The sequence below is a fragment of the Gallus gallus genome, chromosome 6 (genome assembly GCF_016699485.2).
Source record: "Gallus gallus isolate bGalGal1 chromosome 6, bGalGal1.mat.broiler.GRCg7b, whole genome shotgun sequence".
Taxonomy (NCBI): domain Eukaryota; kingdom Metazoa; phylum Chordata; class Aves; order Galliformes; family Phasianidae; genus Gallus; species Gallus gallus.
In genome coordinates this window covers 16,170,883-16,197,817 of record NC_052537.1, presented here as the reverse complement: position 1 = coordinate 16,197,817, position 26,935 = coordinate 16,170,883, and the positions used below count along the sequence as shown (strand labels likewise).

Below are 26,935 nucleotides of genomic sequence, written 5' to 3'. Positions count from 1 at the left end.
GAGCGGTGAAATGTATGGAGATAATCATCTCCTCTTGCTATGACTTCTTCTTCTTCTTTGATTTGTAACTCTGAATAGAATATCCTTCCACTGTATTTTTCTCTCTTTTTTGGCACGTTATGATATTGAGGGAAACAAACAACGCAAATATAAATTGTGGTTTAGTAGTAAACGTAAAAATTGGATGAACACAGTTTTGTCTTGATGAGGAAGCCTGTGCAGGCTGTTGCCAGGGTATCAAGGGGTGTGGGAATTTGGCTTCATTTTCCTGACTATAGTACTGAATAGAAATGCATCATAAAACAGTTAGTACAGATGTATTGTGTTGCCTCCCCTTCACCTCTTCTACAAAGTTTTCAGTGTAATGGTTGTATTGTGAGTATGGATAAGCTCTTTCTCTGTCTCCATTCGGAAGTACTGTTAAATTAATGCTTCAGATGCTATATGTTTGCCGTCGTAAAGGGTGATGACTAGTGGCATGCATGGAGTGCATTTGATACTTACCTGCGTATGGAACTGTAGATAGATACAGAGATAGAGTTGTGAGGTGTTAAAAACAGACTGATGACAAATTAATATAAAGTGAAATTCTGGTAGTAGTTTGTGGATCCTAGTGCACTGAACAAACACCACCAGCTGCAGCAGCAAGGAGATAATAACATTGTGTGCAGGATGTGCTATAACCTGGCATGAATTAACATGTACCAAAACCTTTATTTTTATGTCTGACAATGTTGTTAATGGCAGATTATGCATATGGTTTGTGCAAGAGAAGTATTGCCATGCCAGTCTAACTGGTTTCAGTTCTGAAATCCATATGGTTATACTAAAAATATTTTTGTAGATGCAGATGTAGACAATACAACTGACTTTAACTACAGTCTCCTTTTAGATAGTCTTGCATTGGAACAGAGATTGTATATTTTATTTTGCAATGAGTATTCAGGGTTGTCTTCAATACTGATTTTATTCTATGTGTAGCTTTTCCTGATTTATGGCATTTTTACAGCTATGAAGATCTTTGTAACCACAAAAAACACTAAAAGCCAGGGAATAGAAGAGGCCTTGAAAAATCGCAATTTCACAGTAGAGAAAATGAGTGCTGAGATAAATGAAATAATCCGTGTATTACAACTCACTTCCTGGGATGAAGATGCCTGGGCCAGCAAGGTATGTTTCACATCTACATTTGGATATGGAAGGACGACTCTTGTAGACTTAAACGCTTGTGAATCTCAGACTATTAAAATATGTATCTGTCCATCAGTTTTGCAACACTGTTATCACATTATATAATTTCTTCAACCTTGAACAACGTCTTTGAAGATGGTTGTCTTGATTTCAGAACTAGCTTTTTCTCTTTACAAGCTAGGTTAAAGAGTGTGGAACTTGAAGGTAGCCCAGTGGTTACTGAAGCTGAATGGTCACAGAAGGCTTAGTTTTGTTCACAGTTCAGTGTCCTGTTGCAGTTAAGTAATCATGGAATATAGTGCATTTCTCTTAAAGGACTTTTTTTTTTTTACTGTGTAGAGCAAACTCAAATCATCATATTTGACAGGTGTAAATTAAGTATAAAAGATATTGTTCTGTGCCTCAAAATGGTCCTGTTGCTTGGCATCTGCAAGATTATCTGTGATTTTTTTTCTTCCACTTCCTACTCAAAAAGATAAACTACTGTCTTATTCCTTGTGCAGAAGGCCTGGAGTTAAGAGGCTTCAGTTAATTTTTGGGGTGCTTTCTTGAACACCAACATCTGCTGCCCATTTTTAGCCTAGGTATGGAATTAAAATTTAAGTGTTTGCTTAGCACAAAAAAGATGGACTAATCTGAAGAGCCTTTCAGTGAATCAGACAAGTGGGCAGTATTGGGTCCTTTTGACTCAGCATTAAGCTGTGTAAGTAACTGCAGCCACTTAACTTGGAGGACTCAGGCAGATACTGAAAATACTGAAATGTACAACATATCCTAAAGCTGTTTGGGTAGAATCATAAGAAGTGTTATTGTGGGCTTACTGAAGAATGCAGCTACACAATTCAGATTTCTACTCAGTTTTTTTTTAAAGTAACTTGAAATAAATAGCCAAAGTGATTTTTTTTTTAAGGGTTAATAATATAAGCAACAAGTAATGGTGAAATTTAAAGAAGGTACTGAAACTTGAAGCCAGGCTTATTAACAAATAAAATCTTGTGCAGAAAATCTAACCAGTGTCATCTAGGCATTAAAATCACTTAGGCCTATATTGTTTGGCACTTGACCCTTAGTTTGCCTTTTGAGTTATTTTGTCACTATCACTTCTTTATTATGACTACTTCATACATCTTTGTTTTTGTTCTTCTGTTTCTTACCCTTTTCTCACATTTAGAAGGTAAGCTTTCTTACACACCCTACACCTCTACCTTGTACTAAAACAAAACAAGCATGTACGTGGGATTTTGTGCTGTGTGCAGACTGTATGCTGTGCAACTTCTTATTTGTGTGCCAGCTGTAACACCGTACTTACATAGATACACGTTGAGGTTTTGAATGACTCTTAATAGGCAAGTGTGTAGAATTGGCTGTCACTAAGAAAATGGTAATGGCAAGCTGAACTGCATTAAAACTGTCTTCCTGAATCTGATTAGAGCTACTCCAAGATTCTAGAGCACATTCCTGTTGAATGCTTTTGCGTTAGTTTATGTTACTGGTGTTTGTAGTCCAAAGAAAGGGTCCAGTCATGCAGGAACAAGCTTAGTGCATGCCCAGAAAGCTTTACTAAATCGGGGATTGTCCATTCCTTAGTATTTCAGCAGTAGCCTTCCTACAATTCTGATGGTTCACGTTCCTCAGGTCCAGGCTTAAAACTACAGATTTTTTTAATGTGCATATTTAAATTCAGGTTTATTTTGAATTTGAGCATTTTTTGTATTTTAGGAAGTGCAAATGCAGTTTTTAGTTAAATTTGGAAACTTTCCTGGTTTTGAAAAACAGAAAAATGACTTGCAGAAAGTAGGCAAGCCAGTCTTATTCTTACTTATGTTATAACCAGGTACATTAAATAAAGAATTTAATTAAGAGAACAGTTGGTGTACTGGCAGCATCTCCACATGGAAGATATTTATCAGTATTTGTTATGCATATGTATGTAACGCAGTAAAATGTAATCAAAGTTTCATTTCACACTCTGAGCAGAGAACTTTTTGTTTTGGCTTTTGAATGAAGATGTTCACAATTTGGAGCTCTATCACAGCACATTAACCAAACAGTTTTGACTGAAAAACAGTGGGATGAAGAAGTAGTTCACCAATGGCCCCATGTTATTGGCCTTTTCCTTGTATTTGTGCGTGAGTGTATATATGTGTTTATTTATTGAGAGGGAGAGTGAAATCTCTTAATTTCTACTCAAGATGACTGTTGCGTGCATTTCATTCCTGATGTTTAAGGGAAAGGTCATCTTCCCATCCTCTTCTGAAGCAAAAATCAAGATGCAGCCTTGTTTTTTTTTTTTCTGTGTACTACATCTTAATGTTGATGTTAGTTCATTTGGTTTGTTATTCTGTCTTGTTTATGTGTAAGCGTATCACAGAATCTTCATAGATATACTGGAAGGGACAAATATATGGAGCTAGAACTGCAGGCTTTACCATAAACTACTTTAGTTTTGCTACAGACTCTGAAGAGTGTGGTGCTGTTACTGCACTGCAACAGTCTCAGCTTACGCTAAAAAATGTGTTTATTAAAATAACATGCTGATTTAGAAGTTAGATACTGAGCAAATAAACATCTCTGACAAAATCTTAAAACAAACAATAAATCTGCATTTATGTATTCCATTCATAGTTTTGTTTTTTTCCTCATTGTTTTACAGTGGTTCAGTTCTTCTATACTTCTCATTTTTTAAAGAAGTATGAAGTAATATACAGTTTATATGCCTTCTATTTCCATAAGGGGTTAAAAGTTTGGAAGCTGAGAAGCCTAGTATTGTGGAGGGTCGAACCCCGGATAATGACTAAGCTATCTATTCTGTCAGAAGGCTGGCTTTGCCTATTTTCTTCAACATTCCCTTCTTTGGTAATGAAATGCAGTTATCACTAGACTAGACCACTTAATTGAGTCAGAGGTTGTATTTTATATTCAGCAAGGGATGTGTAGGATTTATTACGCTCTTTCTAAAAGGCTGTGTCAATACCACCTGCTCCATGAATAATCTCAAAATCCATAATAGTGGCAGAAGTCTTGCACAGACTTACTGTGAATAAGTGCTCTTTTGCTTTGGGAGTGGAATTTCAGAATGCCAGCTTGTTCTTTCCCCTTCAGACAGTGTTACTCTAGTTGCTTGACATCATTGACTTAAGTTGTTTTGCTCTTCTGAATAGATATTAATGCTGGTTTTCTTTATGGAACTCCTTTCCCCAACAGGGGGACGGTAGGGAAGGGAGGAAATCCATTTATTTTTTTTTCTGACAAGAAATTGTCACGAAACTTTTTGCAGGCTATCTGTAGGATTTTTTTCTTTCCTTATTTGTACTGATGTTCTGCTGGCAAATCCCAAAACAGCAGGATTTCCAAAGTATTTAACTGTTTGGGCGTTCCAACAGTTCAAAGAGTCAGGATTGTTACTATTTTTCAGGCAGTAAGGTCTGGAGTAAGTGCATCTCCTTTGTGGTGTTTGTTCATTTTCTTGACTGGTAACCTGGCTCAGTGGATAAGGCCAGACATCCCAGGAATGCTACACCTTTCTTGCCATATATACATACCCAATTGTGGCAGAAACAAAAGTGAAATTATTATGTGTGCAGTACCAATAAACCCGGTTAAGAATGGGTTCTAATTTCCTATTTAAAAATTACTCATCTCCTCGCAATGGAAACTCCTTGTCAGGCTAAAGCTGAGAGGGATTCCCTTCCTTGGCAGCTTTAGCTGTGAAGATGGAAAATCTGTGCTTAACAAGCAGCCTGCCTGGAACACTTTGCAACTGCTGTGCTGAGATTTAACCAGATCTTTGTTTTAAATAGGAAAGGGACATGGTATTGTTGCAAACAAAACTTCAGTGAAGATTTGCATAGGATAGCAATATTTGTATTGCAGAACAATTAAACTCTGTGACCTTTGTATGATATGACAGATGAATGCTGGTTGTTGCTTGGGTAATGGTGAATGCAGAAGCTGAAATAAGAAATAAGAAGATAAGATTTCTTATAAGAGATAAGAAATTCAGATTCAGAGCCTTCTTTATCATTCTGCTGTAGCTGCTCTTCTGCAGACAGCTGAGATGATACAAAAGCCTGCTTTAGTAAAAAGAGGAGAATGGGTCTTTGCCCCCTCCCATCCATCCAACACTCTTTTCTCAGCCATCCCACACCTATCATCTCATGAACACACTAAGCAACATCTGTCACCTTATTAAAAATTCAGTTAATCCTTTTGTTTCAAATTATTTATGGGCGGACAGGCCTCCAGTAGGCTATTCATTCCAAGCTGAAGTTACTCCAGCCCATCCATAAAGAAAACAGAAAACTCTAATACTTCCCATCGCAGCTGGTGAGGTTTTTTCCACAGATGTTTCAGTGTTTAATTTATTATATGCTTATTTACTTAACTCTTGTCATACATTAAATGCACAGTTCTCATGCTGTAGAGAAGATGACTTGGAGATTACTGTGCCCCCTCCTACCCCTAGCTGAGTGTCCTATCCTTTATGTTCTTGGCCAAAGCCCTGAGGCCTGGTTTCAAGATTTAAGAACCGGTCTTCTGGGTATAAAAAATTCTGCTGTTGTTGGGCTCTTTTGGGCAGTGATTCAAGAACATTTTAAATTATCCAACTGTGTCACGTGACCTGTTAGAAAGTTGGTTGCTGATTTGCGTTGTGTGAATTGCTGAAAGATTGACTTACCTGAATATAACAGGCTTTAAGGCCAGAACATTGAGGACTAAGAATGCAGAATGAGCTGCTCCACCAAACTGTGTTGTTTTGTTTTTTAGTGTTGTCAGGGTACTGCGTGTTATACCAGCTGATTGCTCCTTGATTCTGGGAGCAGGCTGCTCTCTGTAGCAGCTGGACATGCGTAGTTCAGTTCATCTAGAAGCACAGGACCATGCTTCTTTTCATCGTCTGTATATTAGTAATGGGATGTCATATGCATTGGAAATTATTTCCATTACATGCATGGTAAAAAGCTATTTTGGCTTTCTCCCAACTTGTTACTTAACGTACTTGTTACTCAGGTGATATATATGTTGTGTTGAATAGAACAGGATAGTTCCGTTGGAAGGGACCTGCTCTGTTGATTGTCTTTCCATTTTTTCAGAGCAGAAAACTTGTGGTCTCTAGTGGGGGGATGAAACACGAACAGTTAGCTAATTGAGTATGCAGTGAGATGAGGACTGAGTAGTTTTAGCTTCTCAAGATGAAGACGTGCTGAGTAATAGCAGCTTAGCAGTCAAAGAAACAGCTTCTTTAATGCTCCTGGAAGAGGTGTTCTGAGTTGAAAACAGCCGTGCATGAATATGGGTGTTTTAAGTCTCTGCAGACAGTAAACTCCCTATTTGAGAATTGTAGGAATTAACTACCGGTTGAACTTTATGCGGGCAGCAGTTATTTGACTTCAAACAACAGAACAGGTGAAAAATGCAGATGTGCAGTCTTGTGCACAGAAGTTGCAAAACTCACTGGCTGATTTCCATTTTTAAAGTGTTAACTCTAATCTTCGTGCTGATATACACTAAGGAGAAAAATGGTACTAACTCTAAGATACGTGCTTATTAGAGCTCTGACTTGAGCAAATAAAACACTAGTAAATAAAGAAACATCACTGAATTTGCATGCGTATTTCCTGCATTTTGAGTGAAATGAAAATGTCTGTCTGACTTGGAAAGAAGCAACTATGATCTGCTAGTTTGAAAATGGGTTTTGAGCTGCTTACATGGATGTGTTTCTGTAAGTAGGCTGTGCTTTATACAACTTCTGTCTGCTTTCATTAAGTTGGCTATTTATGCTTCAAGCTTTTGAAAATCATTATGGTGGTTTCTCTTTTGCAAAGGACACTGAAGCCATGAAAAGAGCTTTAGCCCTAATAGATTCAAAGATGAACCAGGCAAAAGGCTGGCTGAGAGATCCAAACGCACCTCCAGGTAATGATAAAAATAAACAAAAAAACCCCCAGTATTCTGATTTCTTTTTCTTTTAAAGGTGTGAATAATTCCCTTGTGTGATGCAAAATTTCCTTTGGATATCAATAACCTATACGTACTGAATCGTTTTGAGGCAGCCCATAGATAGTCTTTTCTCTATACCCCGAAAACCAAACAGATTGTATTTAATGTTCTGGCAATCTTTATTCCTTTTGATACTGTCTAAATATACTCAGTATATATGTATATATTTTTCTTTGCATTCCACTCGTAAAATCAAAACCACATACATTGCACTGAACTGTGGTAGTTGCTAATCCTTAAAGCTCCTTCTGTATCTTCATGTTTGTATAACTTCAGGTTTATCTAATAATAATCTAAGTATTATTCTTTCAGTCTGACGGAAAATGCTTAGCAGAAAAGATGCAATGAATACTGTAAAAACAGTCACCTTGATTTATATAAAATGCTTTGCCCTAGTGTGCGTCTTTAAAGCGAGTAAAAGCAGGTGGAGGCCCCTTCCATTTGGACTTTAAGGAACTTATCTGAAAAGCTTCCTCTGAAACTGAAGCCAAAATAATAAACAGCTAAACGTGAATTATTGTTATCTGTGGAGCTGCTGCTTACACTTCTGATCTTGTTCCCTTTGCCATGCTCAGTGCCGGGAACATGACTAGTTTCAGAGCTTTCTGATGTTCATGATGACAACATGAAGTATTCAGTAGCTGGAGACAAATGCAAAAATAATTCTAAAACTTCCAGACAGATTTTACTCAATGTGTTACTCCAAACTAACTGCATAATACTTTTTGTCACCTGAGTGTCCTTATGGCAGGACTGAGCCAATTCCACTGCGGTAACTTAATTGAGGAACCAGAGGTGCCAGTACTTATAATATCAGAGGGGGGAATTGGACGTGGATTACAAGGAGAGGGATGAATCTTTCCTTATTGCTCTTTCTGTTCCCTGCCTGAATACATTGCAAGCTTTAAGTATTTCTACTTACAGAAATCAAGCTATGATAACAGAATTTTTATGTTACTTGAAATAGATGGTATGTGATGCGCTTCATTATTACCATGCTGTACTGTTTCAGAAATATGATCTCATAATGACCACGTTTGGTGTCTATTGTAGACTTTGATAAATACATTCTGATGACTGAGCCTGGTGCAATTAGTGTGGTGGGGCATCTCAGCAGTTTATTAAAACAGCATTTTATCAAAAGATATCGAGGAATGTATGATTTGATATTTTACTGACTGTACCTTTTAGGGGATGCTGGTGAGCAAGCAATAAGGCAGATCCTTGATGAAGCTGGAAAAGCAGGAGAATTGTGTGCAGGCAAAGAACGCAGGGAGATTCTGGGAACATGCAAAACTTTGGGCCAAATGACTGATCAACTTGCTGATCTCCGAGCTAGGTAAATCTATTACTCTAATGGACAGTATTCCACTGCTATTAAAACAGCTATTCTGAACTCGTTGCATAGTTTTACTTGCTGCATCATTGCTTAATGTGTAGGAGAGGAGGGTTCTTTGTGCTAAACATTTATTTTTTTCAGCTGCTCTTCAGTGTAGTAAATACTCAAAGTGGAGTGTTGCAGTGTCAGTTCATTTTTGTTCTGGTACTCACTGTCCCCTGCCCCTAAAAGGAGAGAAAGAAAAAAAATAAGTAAAGAAGAACCCATGCAGGCAACCTAGAAAGCTATTAATTATGATCCACTAGGGACATGGACAAGGGTTTCATGGTGTATTTTCTCTTGAGTTATTTTTTGAAGTAGAAATACTCTGATTAAATACTGTAACTCTTGCAGTAGTTGCTGGGAATGCTCCTAGCTACTTGTTGATGCTTCTTAATTAGAGAAGGGCTTTGCTCAATTCTGAGCTGAATTTGTGATGCTCTTTGGCAGAGGACAGGGTGCTACACCGATGGCAATGCAGAAGGCACAGCAGGTGTCACAAGGCCTGGATTTGCTCACTGCAAAAGTGGAGAATGCAGCCCGGAAATTGGAGGCCATGACAAACTCTAAGCAGGCTATTGCAAAGAAGATTGATGCTGCTCAGGTATCACTAATGATTAAGTAAATGCTTCAGAAAATTGTTACATGTTACACTAAACTTTTGCAGGTGTATCCAAACACGACACAGTTACTCCTTAGGAAGAACATTTAGGGAGTATTTGTCTTCAGTCAGGAAAATGCTAAATTCATTACTGTAGAGGATGCCATGAGTTTGGTGAGAGCTTTGTTTTTTCATAGATGGTTTAGCGCTGCTGAAAACATGAGTGTTAAGAGTTTACGATGAGGAAATGTCTTAACTTAGGACATAAACTGATCTTATAAAAGGAGAGAATAGTTTCAGACTGCACGGGTAAGTGGGCTCTGTTTTGGGAGTGGAGTTCAGGGTATAGAACCTACAGCAAAACAGTGCCAATGAAACTGCATGTTGTTGCTTTTTCAGTTCTGCAATGCTTAATCTTCAGTGTGTGATGAAGATGATGGGAATGTGTTACATCGTGCGCAAACAGCATCTGTTATTTTTCATCAAAACCCTCTGAGATCATTAGTCATTAAAACAGCTAGTTAAACTTCACTTCTGGAAATACTGTTGGCAATTGTTGAGGGCACAAGGAACGGACAGTCTTTGGGTAGATTTCATTTAATTTGTCATGTTGTTCAAAGCAGGACGTTTACCTGATAATAGCACTCAGTATGTCACCTCTAAAAATTGGTTATAGGAAGAGCTGCCTGTTAAATCAAGCTCTGCTGTCTGTACTGATTTTTCTTTTAGTTCTAATAGTTTATATTAAAAAAATAGTTTGTCTTCACTCATCTACAACTTCTTTCAATTAAGAACTGGCTTGCGGATCCCAACGGTGGAAGTGAAGGAGAAGAACACATTCGAGGAATTATGTCTGAAGCAAGGAAAGTTGCAGAATTGTGTGAGGAGCCTAAAGAAAGAGATGATATCCTTCGCTCCTTGGGGGAAATCTCTGCTCTGACAGCTAAGCTGTCAGATCTGCGACGACAGTATGTATTTATTGTCTCACCATATATTTAGTGCTTTTAATTTGCAGTTCAAAATTATGAAATAATCAGAATATTAATGATTAATTTGGGAAAGTGGAAAGGATTTTCCTCCAAGAACTGTGAATAGACATATTATACTTTTCAGCTTTTTTTAATAAAAATGGAATGCAAATAATTGTTCAGTTCTTGGGAGGCCAAGTTTTTTAACATGCTTTTAAAAATTTTATCTTCAAAAAATATAATATAATTTTTAATGCTTCAGTTTAATTTATATCCTAAAGCCTGATTTGCACGATCTTCCTCCAAATGAGATTAACCAGAATTGTATATCTATAAAAGATATTTTTTTCACTGCTTAGGAAATATTTTTGTTCAGGAAAATTGCAATTGGTAATATCAAAGCACTTGAAAAGAATGAGATACTGCGAAATGTAAGCTTGTTTATACAGACATATCACTGTTTTTTGATCAGCGAATTACTGTCTGGTAGGGTGGATTATCACATTTCGATCTTAAGTTGGGTGTTGTGTAAGCTGTAACTGTGTAAATGCAAGAAAATTGTGCTACGTAGCACTTAGTGCTCAGCTGCACGTAGTATTTCAGTATCAGTTTTGCAAAGGATTTACTTGAGAAATGAAGTGAGAAATGATCATTGTAAAAATTGTGATCTTTAATCTATGGCCAGTGGCAGTATGGAGATAATACTTCAGAAGTTACTCCTCAGATTTTTCTTGACGTTTGCTGCTGTAGGTTCTAATGCATTTATCTCTTTTCTAGTTCATGAATAACCTTATGTCTGTTGCTGCTTAATTTTGTACTTGCAATCTGCATAGCATTATTGCAGGTGATCATGGTTATGGGAAATCAAAATCATCAATGATGATATCATACTTTCCTCTGCTTCAGTGCTGCATTGAACAAAAGTAATATCCAGGTGCTACAGCGGCAGAATGGAAAGGGGATTTATGGATGGCAGGCATTATTCCTTCTGAGATTCAAGTCTCAAGTTTGGCCTTACTGAAAAGATAAAGCACCATTCATTGTGTTGTCTTTTTCCTACCAAATTTAATTTAGGATTAGCTGTAAATGACCTTTAAGTGACTTTTTTCTTTGAATCCTCAGTGGGAAAGGCGACTCTCCTGAGGCCCGTGCATTGGCCAAGCAAATAGCTACATCACTTCAGAACTTACAGTCCAAAACAAACAGAGCTGTAGCAAATACTAGACCAGTTAAAGCTGCTGTCCATTTGGAGGGCAAGATTGAGCAAGCTCAGAGGTGGATAGATAATCCTACAGTTGATGATCGGGGAGTAGGTAAGTGTTCCAGCATCTTCTTTATCACAGTTCTGTGGTGTAACTTAGTAATTTTTGAGACTGAAACTTATGCTTCTGAGATGGAGAGGATGAGTAGAATCTCTTCATTGATAACATAGTTCATAGCTGGTGGTTTGTAGCCGTGTTTTAACTGTAAAATTATCTAGCTGGCTGGTGATTTTCTTTGTGGAAGCTAATTTGACAAAGATGGGGGTATGTGTACTATGGAGCAGATGTGCTTTTGGCTGCTCTTTGCTCTTCAAGTCATTCAAATGTAGTTAAGTAATCAAATCCTTCACAGGCTTGATCTAAAAATGGTACTACTTGTGTGATTTCTGGATTATCTGAGGAGAATTCTACTTAATCAAAGAGAACAGTGATCTGAGAATCCCAGCACGCAATCAGCAAGCATATAATTATGATGATACATTCGAGTTGGGCTTTCAGGTTTTGTTTCTCTTGTATGTTAATGCATAACATCTTCTTCCACTGCAGGCCAGGCAGCAATTCGGGGTTTGGTTGCAGAAGGTCGTCGTCTAGCCAATGTCATGATGGGACCTTATCGTCAGGACCTGCTTGCCAAATGTGACCGTGTAGACCAGCTGGCTGCTCAGCTTGCTGACCTTGCAGCAAGAGGGGAAGGAGAGTCTCCTCAGGCTAGGGCAATTGCTGCTCAGCTTCAGGACTCCCTGAAGGTAAAAATCTCATCTTGTGCAGTGAAAGATGTGTATGTGGAAGTATTTGCACTGCTCTGATGAAGAGCTTGTATGTAGATGGAGAAGTAAAAAGCCACATAGGTTTATCTGGAAGACTTAGAGCAATCTTTACTGTGAAAACCTTGATATTATGCCATAGAGATTATCAAAGAAATCATAGAATTGCTCAGATTGAAAAAGACCTTCAAGAGCATCAAGTCCAACTGCAAGTCCGATCATACTACCCTAGTGTAATTCCAGATGAACAATTTAGAAGTTAAAAATAAAGAGTAGTTCTACTTTCAGTGAAGATGGTGTGTTAGCGTTACAAATCTGAGGGGCATGGTCTCAAATAATCCCATTCATAGCTTCTTATCCTCCTTCAGTGAGTAGAGCATAAGCTTGCATTTTGAATGCTGTAAAAGAGGATTTTTTTGAACATGCTTCTAAGATTGTTTGATCTTTATGGCTTTCAGTGTAATCTGCTTTTTTTTTCCTATTTTGTTTGTCCTGAGAAGGTGATGCAGGATTGTAACCCTGAGAACTTCATGTGTCTGTGTAACGTGTACAAATTTTTGCCTTTTTTTTTAAGGATCTCAAAGCACGGATGCAAGAAGCAATGACCCAGGAGGTGTCTGATGTTTTTAGTGACACTACAACTCCTATTAAGTTGTTAGCAGTAGCAGCCACTGCTCCTTCTGATACTCCCAATAGAGAAGAGGCGAGTATTTGATAGTGTTTTTCCCACATGGAACCTGAGTTACTAAATTGTTTTATGAGAATCACTGTTTTGAAAAACAAACGGGTGTTTTGAATCGGTATTTTAAAAAATAAGTCAGTATTGTTTTCACAAACATGTAATATATGCTTAATGATTCTGACTGGGTTGATTGCTGTGCAGATGTTTCTGGTGTCTGGGAGACTGTCTTCAGTAAATGCTAAAAACTACTCCCTCTGATGTTGATGCCCTGTTACTTTGAGCATGCTAAACATTCACTTACCAGAATGACTGACAGCAGTTCCTGAATTGTATATCTCAACATTAGATAAGCTGATTAAAATGTCCTAATTCATAACAATATTGTTCAACGTACTAAACAGTTGTCTCACTGTGTAGTGTAGTTCAAGGCTCCTGACTGTGTGTGAGGTGTCTAGAACTCTGTGCTTGCCAGCTGCTCTTGCCTAGTTTGTTTGAAAGTGATAAAAATGATTCCCAGTGCCCTGAGGAACTGAACTTTCCAACAGGATAGTTTGTGTCCATGAATAAATAAAAACTGTGGGAAGAAGACAGCTTTTTCCACTGTGAAGCCTTGATTTTTAGAGCAAAAAACCATGTTATTTGTAATGCACTTTTTTCTTTGTTCTGGGTTCAGAGATGAGTCTCTGTAAGGTAAAATGGCTTCAACTCAGTAGCTGTTAAAACAAAAGTCAGGAATTAGTGTAGCTTGTATTTCAAAGCTATAAAACGTGATGGTAGCCTATGGGGGATCCAAGTGAATTTGTAAAGAAAGAAGTCCACTAATGTAAGGATGAGAGAGAGAGTTGCCAACCTTTTGTGTTGTGTCCTGTTGCATCCTGTCAGGTGTTGTCAGGAGGTCTTCTAATTTGACACATTAGAAATATTCTGTTCTGTTAGCGAAGTAACGTTTCTTTAATGCTTTCTTCTTTTCTGACAACTAGGTGTTTGAAGAAAGAGCAGCAAATTTTGAAAACCATGCTGCTAGACTGGGAGCAACAGCAGAAAAAGCAGCTGCAGTTGGAACTGCTAATAAAACTACTGTGGAAGGCATTCAGGCAACAGTCAAATCTGCAAGGGAGCTTACACCACAGGTTTGCTTGCTTACTCATAAAATGCTATTATGAAGATAGGAAAGGACATGGGTGGAACTTTCCACATGCTTCTACTACCAGAGTAAGATCTCAGTGGCAGCAAAGAACGTAGTGCTGACTTTCTGAAAGGGGAAATGGCAAATGCTTGTAATCCTACCAGGTAGGACGAGGTGATAAAGTGCTACGTCCTAGTCTTCAACTTTTGGGCAGAAGCATTAGTAACTTAACTTGAAATAGTTACACTGAGCCGTAATAAATGATGTAAAAAGCACTTTTTCTACTTATTTTACTTTCTGAGTTAAGCTTCTATCTAGAACTTGTTCATTAGTGAGTTTGTCTTAAGTGTTGTACTTCAGTGCTGTCAAGAACTGGTTGTAAATGATAAAACACTTTTTGGTGTATAAGCAAGTAATTGAAGTTCTAGAGAAGTATCTCTATCATAAATTTCAGAAGCATTGAAAATTTTTAAGCAGATAGGTGATGAACTGGAATTACAAGTGAGCTATACATTCAGTACTAAAACAAATTCATTTTCAGGAATGTTTATGATGTCTTCTAAATACTGATATTTTCAGAATTGACAACACTTTCTGTTGGCAGGTAGTATCGGCTGCTCGAATCCTCCTGAGAAATCCTGGAAATCAAGCTGCTTATGAGCATTTTGAGACAATGAAAAACCAATGGATTGATAATGTAGAAAAGATGACAGGTAAAAGAAGGCTTTCTTGTTGAAGATGATACTTGTACTTCGCTTATCCTTTCTGTTTGGGTTGAGGACACATGGAAGTAATCAGTGAACAAAAATTCATTGAGAGAAGTGGAAATGTGCTGTCTGACTCCCAGAGTTGTGTGTGCAGCATGCTACAGCATAAGTAAAATAGCTTGCTTTATGAATGTTGATTCTGGGAAGTGAGGGGGAGTAAGTTGGGCTATAGTTCTCTCCTGGGAAAAATAGGATACCTTGTGTGCTTCTAGCAACGACATATCACTGTAGCAAATTGAGGATTTTCTTGCTGCCTGATCTGGGTGTGTTGAATGAGGACAGAAAATTGACGGGCAGGGGAAGAAAGCATGTTCAAAGTTGTTATATCTTGATGGAAAAAGTGAATAAAAGAAGGCTCCTAATCTACAGTGTCTTTCTGAGACACTTAAAGGTTTCAGTCCTGAAGTTTAGATCCTTGCATTGCGCTGCTGACAAAATACTTTGTCCTCACTGTATGTGCTGCATCCTTGTCTATCTCCACAATTAACTTCTGAAAATTAAAAATTTTGCTGCTTTGTCACTATGCTTCACCCTTAAGTTAAAGCACAGCCAGAGGAATCTTTCCTTTTGTATGAGCAAGAAAAGTACAAAATTGTTGAATGTATGTAAAGAAATTTGGAAGGAAGGTAATGCTATTGTGTATACCACTTAAATGAGTTCTTCATAAAAGTAACATTCCATGATAAATAAGCAAGAGTTTAGGGTGTTGTTAGTGGGTGCAAGCCTGACCACAGTTACAGTGCTGGAGGTACCTTATGTCATCAGAAGTGCAACAGCAGCAAAATGTTTGGTCTGGTTTTTCATGCCCTCTTATGCTCTTCCCCATTCCTCATTTTGGAAATGTTAACAACCAGAAAAGTAACCAGTCTCAGGAATACCAAATATCTCTTTCCAGAGTTGAAACTGGAATATTAATGTTTTCAACTTATATTCTAGGGCTGGTGGATGAGGCCATCGATACCAAGTCTCTGTTGGATGCATCAGAAGAGGCTATTAAGAAGGATCTTGATAAATGTAAAGTTGCAATGGCCAATATGCAACCTCAGATGCTGGTAGCTGGAGCCACCAGCATTGCTAGACGAGCGAACCGCATCCTGCTTGTGGCAAAACGGGAGGTTGAAAATTCAGAAGACCCTAAATTCAGGGAGGCTGTTAAAGCAGCTTCTGATGAGCTGAGCAAAACCATATCACCGATGGTAATGGATGCTAAAGCTGTAGCAGGAAATATCTCTGATCCTGGTAAGGATTCAGTCAGCTGATTTCAGATGTATTTTTTACTGGTGGAAGATGATGTGAAGTAGTGCTTGTTTTGTCTTGTACGGCTAAGAATCTCCTATTATGGAAATTCTGTATGCTTAAATTCCAAACTGGTGAGATCAGCATCACACCATTAACTGCTGGATCCTGCTCTTTTTAAATGCAATGAAGACCTCTGCCATGTTCAGGGGAAAAGGATTCAGCATTCTGGTTGATTACATGATTTCATGATCTTTGTCAGAAACAAGTATTTCTTATTATCAGTATATATATACTCGAATCAATGCACGTATAAGGAAAATATTACTTAATATTTTATATTCTGTAAGTTGATTAGGGAATTACTTTGGCTGTTGATAGTTACTGTTAGTCAGCCTAAGTTTTATTTTATGTATTTTATAAATATGATACTAATATTACAAATACGAAAATCAAGCATGAACATCTTGATAGTTTTTAAGTTGTTCATTTTTTAGATATATCTGTGTACTCTGTGTAGTACCTTATAGAAGTATACTTTTGGCTAGTGTTGCAGCTCTAAATATTGTAGAATGCTGTTAATCTGGGAATGGGATTTTTATTCAGGTTTGCAGAAGAGTTTCTTGGATTCTGGATACAGGATTCTGGGAGCTGTGGCCAAAGTCAGAGAAGCCTTTCAGCCTCAGGAGCCAGACTTTCCCCCTCCTCCTCCTGACCTCGAGCATCTCCATGTAAGTGCCACAAAATCTGTAATACTCTGTTGTCACTGACGAAGTGCAGACTGCATGATGAAATTTCTTGAATAAATTTCTTAATTCTTAGAAATAAAACACATCAACCTGCCAGCCACATATGAATGTAGCCAGAAGTCTTAAAACAGAGAGTAAAAGAAACCCAACTAGTCCAAAATTTGAAAGAAGATATTAGAACACGGTGTTTCCTTAAACAGGGAGCACTTGAAAAGCGAAAATGAAGTATGAGCTTATGCCATCTTGTCCTGCCTTGACACACAGTGCTTAATCTTTGTACTCTTTCGTTGCACTGACCAAGATTTCTACCCTCCTTAGCTGACTGATGAGCTTGCTCCTCCAAAACCACCACTTCCAGAAGGTGAGGTTCCCCCACCCAGACCACCACCCCCTGAAGAAAAAGATGAGGAATTCCCAGAGCAGAAAGCAGGAGAAGCTATTAATCAGCCCATGATGATGGCTGCTAGGCAGTTGCATGACGAGGCTCGGAAATGGTCTAGCAAGGTAAGAAATTGTTACATGTGTATTCTGGGCAAAAAAAAATTCATGTTGGATCAGTGTGTTAGTTTGGTCCATTGTCAGTTGCCTCAATGCAGAGAATAGTCTTAGATAGACCAAATAGTAAAAACATTGCAGTTGGAGGAGGAATTGGAAACCTTTACATATTTAGAGTGAACTACAGGTACAATTGGCTACTCATGAATCATAGAATGATAGATGATAGAATGCTTATTATCACACCTCTGTGAACATAAATGTATTAAGCTGTTTGTGATCCTTAGCACTAGTATTGCTAGACAGTCACTGCTGCTTGTGCCTTTCTAGGTTAACAAGCTGATTGCTTTGTTTAATTCCTTTCAGGAAATCTGCATGAATTCTGCAGCCACCAGCTGCAGAAATTAGGAGTTGGTTTATGTTATGAGCTGCAAGTTACTTTGCAGTTAATCTGATGCACTGTAGGTCAAAAAAGGGGCTCTGTATAGGCAGTCTGGTCTCCTTTCTTTTTGTTGAGTCATTCACAATCAAGGCCAAAATCCTTAATGTTATTAAAAGTTCAGTGCTATGACAAAGCAGACTAAAGTCTTTCTCATTCCCATAAGTGCAAATGCAACTTGTAAAAGCTGTATTTTTCTCTGGTGGCATCTGAGAACTTGAGAGTAGCAGCTTTCTGCAGGCATAACTTTATGGTCAAAATTTTGCTCTTAAGACCTCCTTTTATTTTTTCTTCCACCCATCTCTGTGGTGAATGGGGAGAGAATCTCTGATCTTTACAGAATCAGCTTCAACTGAATATGCATAAAAAACGTAATGCTTTGAAAGTCCAGATGGAAAAAATCCTGCAGAATTGTTTAAGCCTTTTTCTTAAAATGAAATGCTCGTACTTTGCTGGTACTTCAGGCTGTACCCCATACACTTTTATATTCTGAAGGGGTTAGACTGTAACATACTGGTGGTCTCACAAAGTAGTTCTGAGTCTGAAAATAATTTCAGCTTTCTCAGTGTTCTGAAGCTGCAATCTCCAAATGGGTAACCTAACAATATATAGCAGGTTAAAAAATAAGACAAACAAACTCACACACCAAAAATAAAGAGCCTTTGTTACTATATGTGCTAAATCACATGTATATACACATTACAGTATGTAGAAATTAAATAATGCATCTATTAAAATATTTACATATAAAAACAAGGCAGCAGACCAAAAACCTTGCTGCTGGTTGTGAAAGGGCTCTAATCATAGTGCCTTTGGATCATGAAACTATTTTCATTGCTGTTAACAGTTGAGACCAACAAAACCAGTAAAGTACCCCAACGTTTGTCCTTCTAATACTTTTTAGATGTCCATTTTGGCAGTAAAGATACAGTTACTCGGCCAGTATGTTTTGGGGAAGGACGTAGTGGCACTCTTGTTTGACACTTTGTCAGTAACAATTTGGCACATGCAGTCCAGGTTTTTAAATAGTTTTACGAGTAGTTATAAAGGGACAGAAGATGAGAAGATTAAAACCATGTTTATAGTTTAAGCCATATCTTTACTGGGTGAAAGAGGGACTGATGGCCACTGCTGCTAAGGGATATAGGTTAGACTTGGAAAGACAGAAACAGTGTCTTGCCTCATGCTGAATGGCAAAAGACTGTCAGCTGCCTTCTGCTTCATTATTCATTTACATTGCCTCACTGATGTTGCAGGCTTATGGGAGGGTAAGGAGGTAGCCTTCAAAAGCAAATAGTAGCATTTTTCATTCCTCTAAGAGGCGCAGTTCATTTCTTCTCCTTCCCAAAGAACTCCTTTTCACAGAGGAGATTCCAGGCTTCGTTCTCTCATGGAGCACAAACTAAAAAGCATCTGTTGCTTTAGATTCCATTGCCTTTCTCCCTCTTTTCCTTGAAGGAGAGAATGAAGTTTTATTTGCTTATTTAAGCTCCTGTGTCAAACCTACCTTAGATTTAAGTATCAAACCAGTGAAAAACTTCGAGTATCCCTCATTTCTAAGTCTTCAAAGTTGAGTCAATTTGGCAGTATACAGATGATAAAACTTGTTCCTTCTAAAACTTCGGCGTGTTTCTGCTGCTGTAGGTGTCTTTGGATAACAAAGCAGACCTCAAGCAAAACTCAGTTGCAAATGTATAGACTTTGGTAAGGGTTGTTTTGTATAATACAGTCAAAGAATTGAAGTTAGTCAATGTGTTAGAGTGTCTTTTTTGTTAAAATACTGCTATATTATAAATGCCTGTACTGTTACACTACTGTTACTTCATCTTTGTGATCTACTTTTAATGGAATATATTTGCGTAGATCATCTTTATTTTAAAAGGTAATGGATACAACATATTGTGGCAAAACAGTATCATATGCTTCATAATCTCCTAATTTACTAATTCTGTTTCAGTCTCCTTTTAAGAACTGTAATATTAATGTCATTCACAACATTCAGTATCATCTCTTTTCATGACCTGGTTTTGTTCATTTTCACGTTACCTGCAGTCCTTCCCTTTTCTATACTCCACCTTTTTTTCCTTGACAGCCACACAGTGTCAGTGGTTTTTCTGTGCTCCTGCTGCTACCTCTTACTTACGTCTGTGTGAAGGAGCATCCATACGTGCTTTCTGTCTGCACAAATGCCACAGTCATCAGCTGCTGTGCCTGCTTCTAGCCAGTGAAATGGCTTTCATTAAAACAGAAAATCCATTCATTTCACCATTGTCTTGCCAGAAAAATGTTGTTTTGAAAATCAGCCTCTGTGTGTAGAAGCTGTATGCTGAGTTGAAAAATGTTGCTGCATCTTTGAATTGTTACTTAATTTGTTTGGTGACTTTGATACACAGGTGAAATGTTTGTTTCCTTCTGCTAATCTTGTATTCCTTCCCCTCCTCCCTCTGACCTGATCCTAGAGCTGTCCTATCAGATACGGAGAGACCAAGAGGATGTTTTGGTCACTAAAACAGCTCAGTTCATGCTCTTCTACCAAATTCTGCTTCTCGTACTAACTGTCCCCTGTTTCTCCACCCTTGCTGCCACCTGCAAAGCCTGTGACTGTGATTAATGAAGCGGCTGAGGCTGGTGTAGATATAGATGAGGAGGATGATGCAGATGTTGAATTCAGTCTCCCCTCTGACATTGAAGATGATTACGAGCCTGAGCTGCTGTTAATGCCAACCAATCAGCCTGTTAACCAGCCCATTCTGGCTGCTGCTCAGTCTCTGCATCGGGAAGCAACCAAGTGGTCTAGTAAGGTACTCCTGAGTCTCCCCCGGGGACTGATCTGTGTGCATCCAGCCATTTGGAACGCTGACACATTTGCATCACTCTTGATCCCTGCTGGGTCCCGTCATTCTGAATGAAAACATTTGCCTGCACTTCATCTTAAGGACTGAGAGTGGCTTCACAAGTTTGCTAGATCTGTCTGTCAGTGCCAGACTGAAGCTTGATTTGGGTCACTTATTAATATTAAAAGGCTTCTTCTCTCTTTGCATCTGCCTGTCCTTCTTTGTTACAGCAGTTCTCAAATTTGTAAACAGGGCTTATCTTTCCTCCCTCCTTTTCTTTCTACATTAACGTGGGCTACCTAGGAAGCCATCGTTCATGGTTTCTTAATGACTTCCGGATACAGCAGTGTACACAGCGTTCAAGAAGTCATTTAACGTGTCTGTTGTGCTTTGCCTCCATTGGTGCCATCAATTAAAATACCCTCGAACAAGGAATGGCTTTGTATGGCAGTGTGTACTGAAGAGGACTGACTGTCTGCTGGCTTGCACTTGGCTGTATTGCAAATGCTGCTTTTGAGAGAATTCTTTTCTGAAGAAGCTGCACTGAATGCTGCCATCTGCTGAATTGAGATTGTTTGTATGAAACCAATGGACATCTAACACGGGGTTCAGGCATTCACAAGTAGCCTGTTTCTTCTGTCTGAGCACAAATGGTTGCAAGACGTGTCACTTTTTATAGCATGCCACAAAAAGAAAAAAGGTTGGTGTTCCGTAACAAAGGTTAGGGGGGTGTGTGTGTGTGTATATGTATATATAGATATATGAAGCTATTTTTAATAAAAAGGGCTTTAAAATGTTCTTGTCCTTTTCAGATTCTGATGCTTGGATAACTTGTTAGAGGGCTTCGTAAATGACACTGGTCCTAATTTCTTGATCCTCCTGCGTGAAAACATGGAAAAGCTTTGTGTTGTGTCACTTGCATCCTAACTGGTTATACTAGCAAACAGATTAGATATTAGGTCACGGTAACGAATAGCTCAGCTTTTTGTGTCACGCCTATCTGTGCCACATTTAATGACGTGTTTCAGATATCTTCTTCAATTGACAAGTAGTGAGTCATGGAAATCTGTGCAAAGGACAGAGAAAACAGTTGGGTTCTCACTGTGTTCTTCTTGCTGTGGTCTTCATTGGTCATTCATTGTGAAACTGCACTGAAGAACGTGTGTGCTAATACTTTAAATCACTCTGCTAATACTTCATCCACACAGTAGGAATGCATCATGGCACTCTGTTTCACGTTTGTCTAACAACTTCTCATGAAGGTGAACCTAAATGTACTAACAGACTATTAACAATCGATAACTCCGGACTTCTTTTTTCAGTAGGTTTCTCTCTGGAACAGTGTATGAGAAGCGTTTTTGCTTTGGTTTAGTTTTGGTATTTAATTCCCACGTTGCAGATACTAGAAGTATTTTTGTGACTTAGTTTGATATAATGAACACAAGAAATCTGATTTTTAATAACACCAGAGATTATCTTTTAAGCTACAAGTTATTCTCTCCTAGAAGTTTTATTTTGAAGGGAGAGAACTCATAAAGCAATAACGGTTTTCAAGAAATAACTTGGAAACGCCCAGCAATAATATTGCATCTCATTTCCACGCTACCTGTGGCAAACCTTTGTTACAGGTTGTCTTCCATTTACTTGTCAGCAATATAGCAAGGTAGCAGCACAGATATACCTGAACAACTTCAGTTTCAGATGCCAGTGGAAACGTGATGCTCAACTGTGTAAGCAAATCAGTGCCATTTGGTTTAATGAGGTGCTCAGCACTCTTGAAAAAAACAGCTCCCTTGCTCCCCTTATTGAGGCATGGAATTTCAAATGCTAATAACATGCTTTACCTTAGAATATAACCAGCAGAGCAGAACCTCCTATTCCATGGACAAACTAACACTTCATCACTGCGTTTTTTTTTTCCAGTTTAGTAGCAAACTTTTTTCCTGAGTCTTAGGAAGTAAAGAATACCATAAGTAGATAATCAGGGCAGATCTTCCCTGTTCCTTGAAGAAACCTCTTCTGTGTTCACAATGGTTCTTCCGTCCTTGACTTCCCGAAAGGGTTGCTGCCAGAATGTAGGCTGCTCAGGTGTGACTTTTGGGAAGCCGCCTTCCTGACACAAACACTGACTGCTGCTGTTCTCTTCAGGGTAACGACATCATTGCTGCTGCTAAACGAATGGCGCTGCTCATGGCTGAGATGTCACGCCTGGTGCGAGGAGGCAGCGGAAACAAGCGTGCCCTCATCCAGTGTGCAAAAGATATTGCTAAGGCATCGGATGAAGTCACTCGATTGGCCAAAGAGGTGGCCAAGCAATGTACTGATAAACGCATTAGAACAAACCTCTTACAGGTAATGAGTTGCCTTATAAGCACCTTAAAGTACTTTGTTCTTCTCTTACCATCTGTGAGCAGAGGAGGTGTTGCAGTAAAACACAGGTGTCTTCCCTTGCCACTTGGCAGAACTTCACAAGCCACGTGTGTTTTTAGATGCCATAGTGGTGCATATTTTGTCAAGTCAGATCAGTTTGCAGGTGAGTGCAAGATGCTCATGTCTGAGGTTTTGAAAAGTACTGTTAGAAGCACTGCTCTCTCCCTTTTCTGCATCGCTTTGTATTTCATCTACTCTTTCCTATTGTGTCAAAGAATAGCAGCAGCAATGTAACACTGCTCAGTTTTTCTTTCACTCTCAGACAGACAGATGGATGTCCTTCCGTTCCCAGGTCTGGGTAGAGCCTGAGGAATGTTTAGAGGAAAAAGGAATGTAGTTCTCCAGGGAAATTCTCAAAGCCACTAAAATAAGATGTTCAGTTACCTTACCTGTATTTGTCTGAAAGTCTTGAAAGTTATTGGGTCCCCTCTATGCTTTTATTCCTTATGGAACAGTAAAGGAAAACCAAAGAATTAGTCTAAAGGGAAGAAAAACTGAATCAGTTGGGTCTACAATGTGAAACATTTTTTTATCCCTATTCTTCAGGTCTGTGAGCGAATCCCAACCATCAGCACGCAGCTCAAAATTCTTTCCACAGTGAAAGCTACCATGCTGGGCAGGACTAACATCAGCGATGAAGAATCAGAACAGGTAAGAGGTGTAAAAATTGACGGGAGGTGGAGCTGCTGATCAGTGTTACGGGGAAAAAGAAACCACACTGAAGCAGATGTGTTCTGAGAACTCAGTGTTAAGAAGCCTCCCTCAGGTGCTTAGTAAGGAAAACGCGTTGGTTGCTGCTTCAAAAGCTACAGTTGAATAAAGGAACGTTACTTCTCCCCGAGCAAAACAATTGTTCTGGTTCACATTTGTATACAAACGGCTTACCCTTCCTTCCAGAAGCGAGTCAGCGGAAGAGCCGCTAGCTGACACCGCAGCAGGTTTAACGCCGGCGGAGTAATAGCGCCCCCGAGCGGATTGTCGTGAAAATACTTCCCGACATCATCTAGAGTATTTGTTTTACACTTTTGTTGGCTTCTAAACGCAGAGTTTTCAGCTGGAATCCTGGAATCCTGTAGTTTTTTGCCTTCTGAGAGATTATTCAGCTTTGAAAAATTGAGCTTTTATTCAGACTTTCAATGCGTAGTGATGAGCAGGAAAGTACTGTTGGGGGTCAGCTGTCGCTTGAGTAGCAGTATAATTTATTTTTCAGCAGTAAGCTGCCTTAAAAATGTTGTACTGGGGGAACTACTGTGCATATTGAGTTTCCATCCCACTGTTACGAACATGCTATTTCCTAATAATGTTTGTTTTCTTTTTCCAGGCAACTGAGATGTTGGTTCATAACGCCCAGAACCTCATGCAGTCTGTGAAGGAAACTGTGAGAGAAGCTGAAGCAGCATCCATTAAGATAAGAACAGATGCCGGATTCACTCTGCGCTGGGTCAGAAAGACCCCATGGTATCAGTAAACACCACATAAGCATTGTCTTCTGTAACATAAAAGGCCTTTTTTTTGGAAATGGAAGAGATTTATTAACAGCAGAAGGTGCTGTATACATAAGCTTAAAATTAGCTTATGCTAATGCCCCATTCTAAGGGTGTGAATTGTAAGAGAATGCATTTAAAGTATCTTTGGAACTTGTTTGATATCAAACACCTCAAAATTCTTTCTGATAATAGACAGTTCTTATCTTTTTTTATCTTTTGAAGAATTTTCTTGAAGTCTGTAATCCCAGAAGCACATTTCATTTATGCACTGCATATTCCAGTAGTTTCCATATGATGGTATATTACATAGACCTCACTTAAAGCTCGTGTTGAGAGTCTGGGACACTAACAGTGTTAGTTGGCAGTGACTTAAGGAAATCTTTGGTGTATAAACGCTCAACTTTTCAGCAGGCTTTTAATTGGCTCTTTAAATGGTTCAGAAGTGGTAGAAGGTTTGGATTTTTAAAAAGGAAAAAAAGGGATGGGAGGGGGCAAGCAGCTGTAAAATGAAGATTAAAATCCCATTGCTGAAATTATATATATTAATTATTTTGTTGACTTTTGCTTGGTGAAAAAGGACCTGAATAAAAACTGGAGCTGTCTGTCACCCTCCTGTCACCCTGTAGGTAGCATTTCAGAACTTGTGTACTGTACCGAGATGCTTCTGGTGAATGTCAGTGGCACACTGTTGTCAGCTGGAGGCCTTAAATTGTGCACCTCTCCTTCTTGCTCTATTTAGTGATGTACTGAACTGAAAAATCCTGGTTCTTTGAATCTAGCTGTGTCCAGAACCAGAAAACATCACACGCTGGCTCCTTCCTTTTGGAAAGCCAAGTGAGCGCAAGGCATGTCGTCATAATTTCTCTTCTTTGCATCTCATATTATTCTAGCCACTCGAGATGGAAAGTAAAAGATAAAGCTTATTACCCTCAGAAGATGTTCTGACTCACTGCTCTTGCTTCCAACAGTGCAATAGTATTGCTTAAGCTTTCTGAAGGCCCAGGTACCACAGAGTTGGGAAGCTCCTCAGGTAGCCCAATGGCTGCCAGTGAGCAGCAGTTCCTAATGCTCAGTGTCCCCAGATATTTGTACTGGTTTTATCATAGTTGGAGTTAGGAAGTTTGAAAGCTTTTTCAAGTCTTAGTAAATTGAACCATGTGTTACTTAGGCTTTTGTAGACAAAACGCACTCTGGAGGAAACAGGCTCCAAATATTTTTATCCTTACATAATCTAACAAGCCTTCCTATATGTACTTTTTATTGCTCCATAGTCTCTTTTGGCATTTGGAATTACTGTTTTAGAATGGGTCACTGTACTTTTTGCAAGGAGCACTTGCAAACTTCTGCCCACATCAGCACAGACTTCCTGAGACCCTGTTCATTTTTAATTGCTGGTAATTGTTGCACAGCCTTTATTGAAGTGGCCTTGTCAGACTGAGCAGATGTTTCCCAGCTTAAAGGAAGAGAGAATAATCAGCTGCTCTTTGCTGCTCTGTAAGACTCTACACTTGGACTTGCTCCCCCCACCCCTCCACTGCACTGTTATCTAAAAAGGGAAACTGATTCTAATGCGTCTGCCTCAAACTGACCTTAGCAAGAGAAAGCATGTGTTGGTCTTCAGTTTGCTCCTGGTGTCTGGGTATTATGAAACACATGGTACTTGGGGTCTTCCCTTGGTATTCTCCTCCTGTAATTACTTGGAACAGGAAGAGTAAGGAAGAGGTGCCAGAGCCTTAACCTGAATGTCTTGCTTTTGGTCGGTTTATACCAGATCTTTAATGTAATTGTAATGTAGTAATTTCTATTTAATAGTAAATAACACTGAATAGGTAGGGGTAATTTTAAAGGGATTTTCTAAATAGTCTTCCTGCATTTCAGTACTCCTCACACTCCCACTCCTCTACTCCCATTCAAGCGGGTTTTTTTTAGCATCAGTGTTTAGTTGCTTGACTGATATTAATGCAATATTACTAATGCCTTTAATACATGATTGTTTATGCCAAAGATCACTTTTTGTTTATTGAGTAATGTTTGCGGGAGTTACAAATCATGGTTGCCTTTGGTGTTCTTCCAGAATGTTTGCTGTACGTTCTTGAATTGTTTTGTAGAAGCTGAGATGCTCATTCACCTTATGCAATTATTGGGGTTTTTTTTTAACACTATGGGTCTTTAGACCTGAAATGCAGCAAAAATTGGAAAAAGACCATGAATGTCACTTGGAAATGTTTTACCACTATAAAATCTTGTTTATAAACCAGAATGCATTTATGTATAGTCTAACGTTTTCAACCTTATTCTTTGGTTCCGTTAAAACAATAAAAATGCATTTGTATAAACATCAGCCTGTGGGTATTAATGGTAATGGAACAGTGCTAATGTTGTAGCAGCAAAAGGAGCAAACAGGCACAGCAGCAGAAACAGCACAGCAAAATAATGTTTTTCTGAGCAGAAAAGGGGCGTGCAGTTTCTGAAACAGGATTAAAACCAGTTGTTTCTGTCTTGATTGCCAGTGAAACTGCACCTGAA

At 38.8% G+C, this 26,935-nt stretch overlaps 1 protein-coding gene across 5 annotated transcripts in view; it reads left to right on the top strand.

Annotated features, from left to right (window-relative positions):
• Window positions 1-26,745, top strand: part of VCL (vinculin) — a 56,125-nt gene extending 29,380 nt beyond the window's left edge. The window contains exons 6-22 of one of the 5 annotated variants that reach the window (XM_015288203.3): window positions 1,010-1,170; window positions 7,017-7,107; window positions 8,383-8,530; window positions 9,020-9,173; window positions 9,963-10,138; window positions 11,261-11,451; window positions 11,947-12,146; window positions 12,739-12,867; window positions 13,827-13,976; window positions 14,577-14,685; window positions 15,676-15,978; window positions 16,582-16,706; window positions 17,043-17,228; window positions 20,253-20,459; window positions 22,641-22,844; window positions 23,469-23,573; window positions 24,244-26,745. In XM_015288203.3, the coding sequence (XP_015143689.1) occupies window positions 1,010-1,170; window positions 7,017-7,107; window positions 8,383-8,530; window positions 9,020-9,173; window positions 9,963-10,138; window positions 11,261-11,451; window positions 11,947-12,146; window positions 12,739-12,867; window positions 13,827-13,976; window positions 14,577-14,685; window positions 15,676-15,978; window positions 16,582-16,706; window positions 17,043-17,228; window positions 20,253-20,459; window positions 22,641-22,844; window positions 23,469-23,573; window positions 24,244-24,390 (2,786 nt within the window). In that variant the 3' untranslated portion in view covers window positions 24,391-26,745. Of the gene's footprint in view, window positions 1-1,009; window positions 1,171-7,013; window positions 7,108-8,382; window positions 8,531-9,019; window positions 9,174-9,962; window positions 10,139-11,260; window positions 11,452-11,946; window positions 12,147-12,738; window positions 12,868-13,826; window positions 13,977-14,576; window positions 14,686-15,675; window positions 15,979-16,581; window positions 16,707-17,042; window positions 17,229-20,252; window positions 20,460-21,304; window positions 21,582-22,640; window positions 22,845-23,468; window positions 23,574-24,243 lie in introns of those variants that run through there. The other 4 variants (XM_040702308.2, XR_005860609.2, NM_205441.3 and 1 more) reach the window with 4 other exon arrangements.
• Window positions 26,746-26,935: the final 190 nt, after the last annotated feature.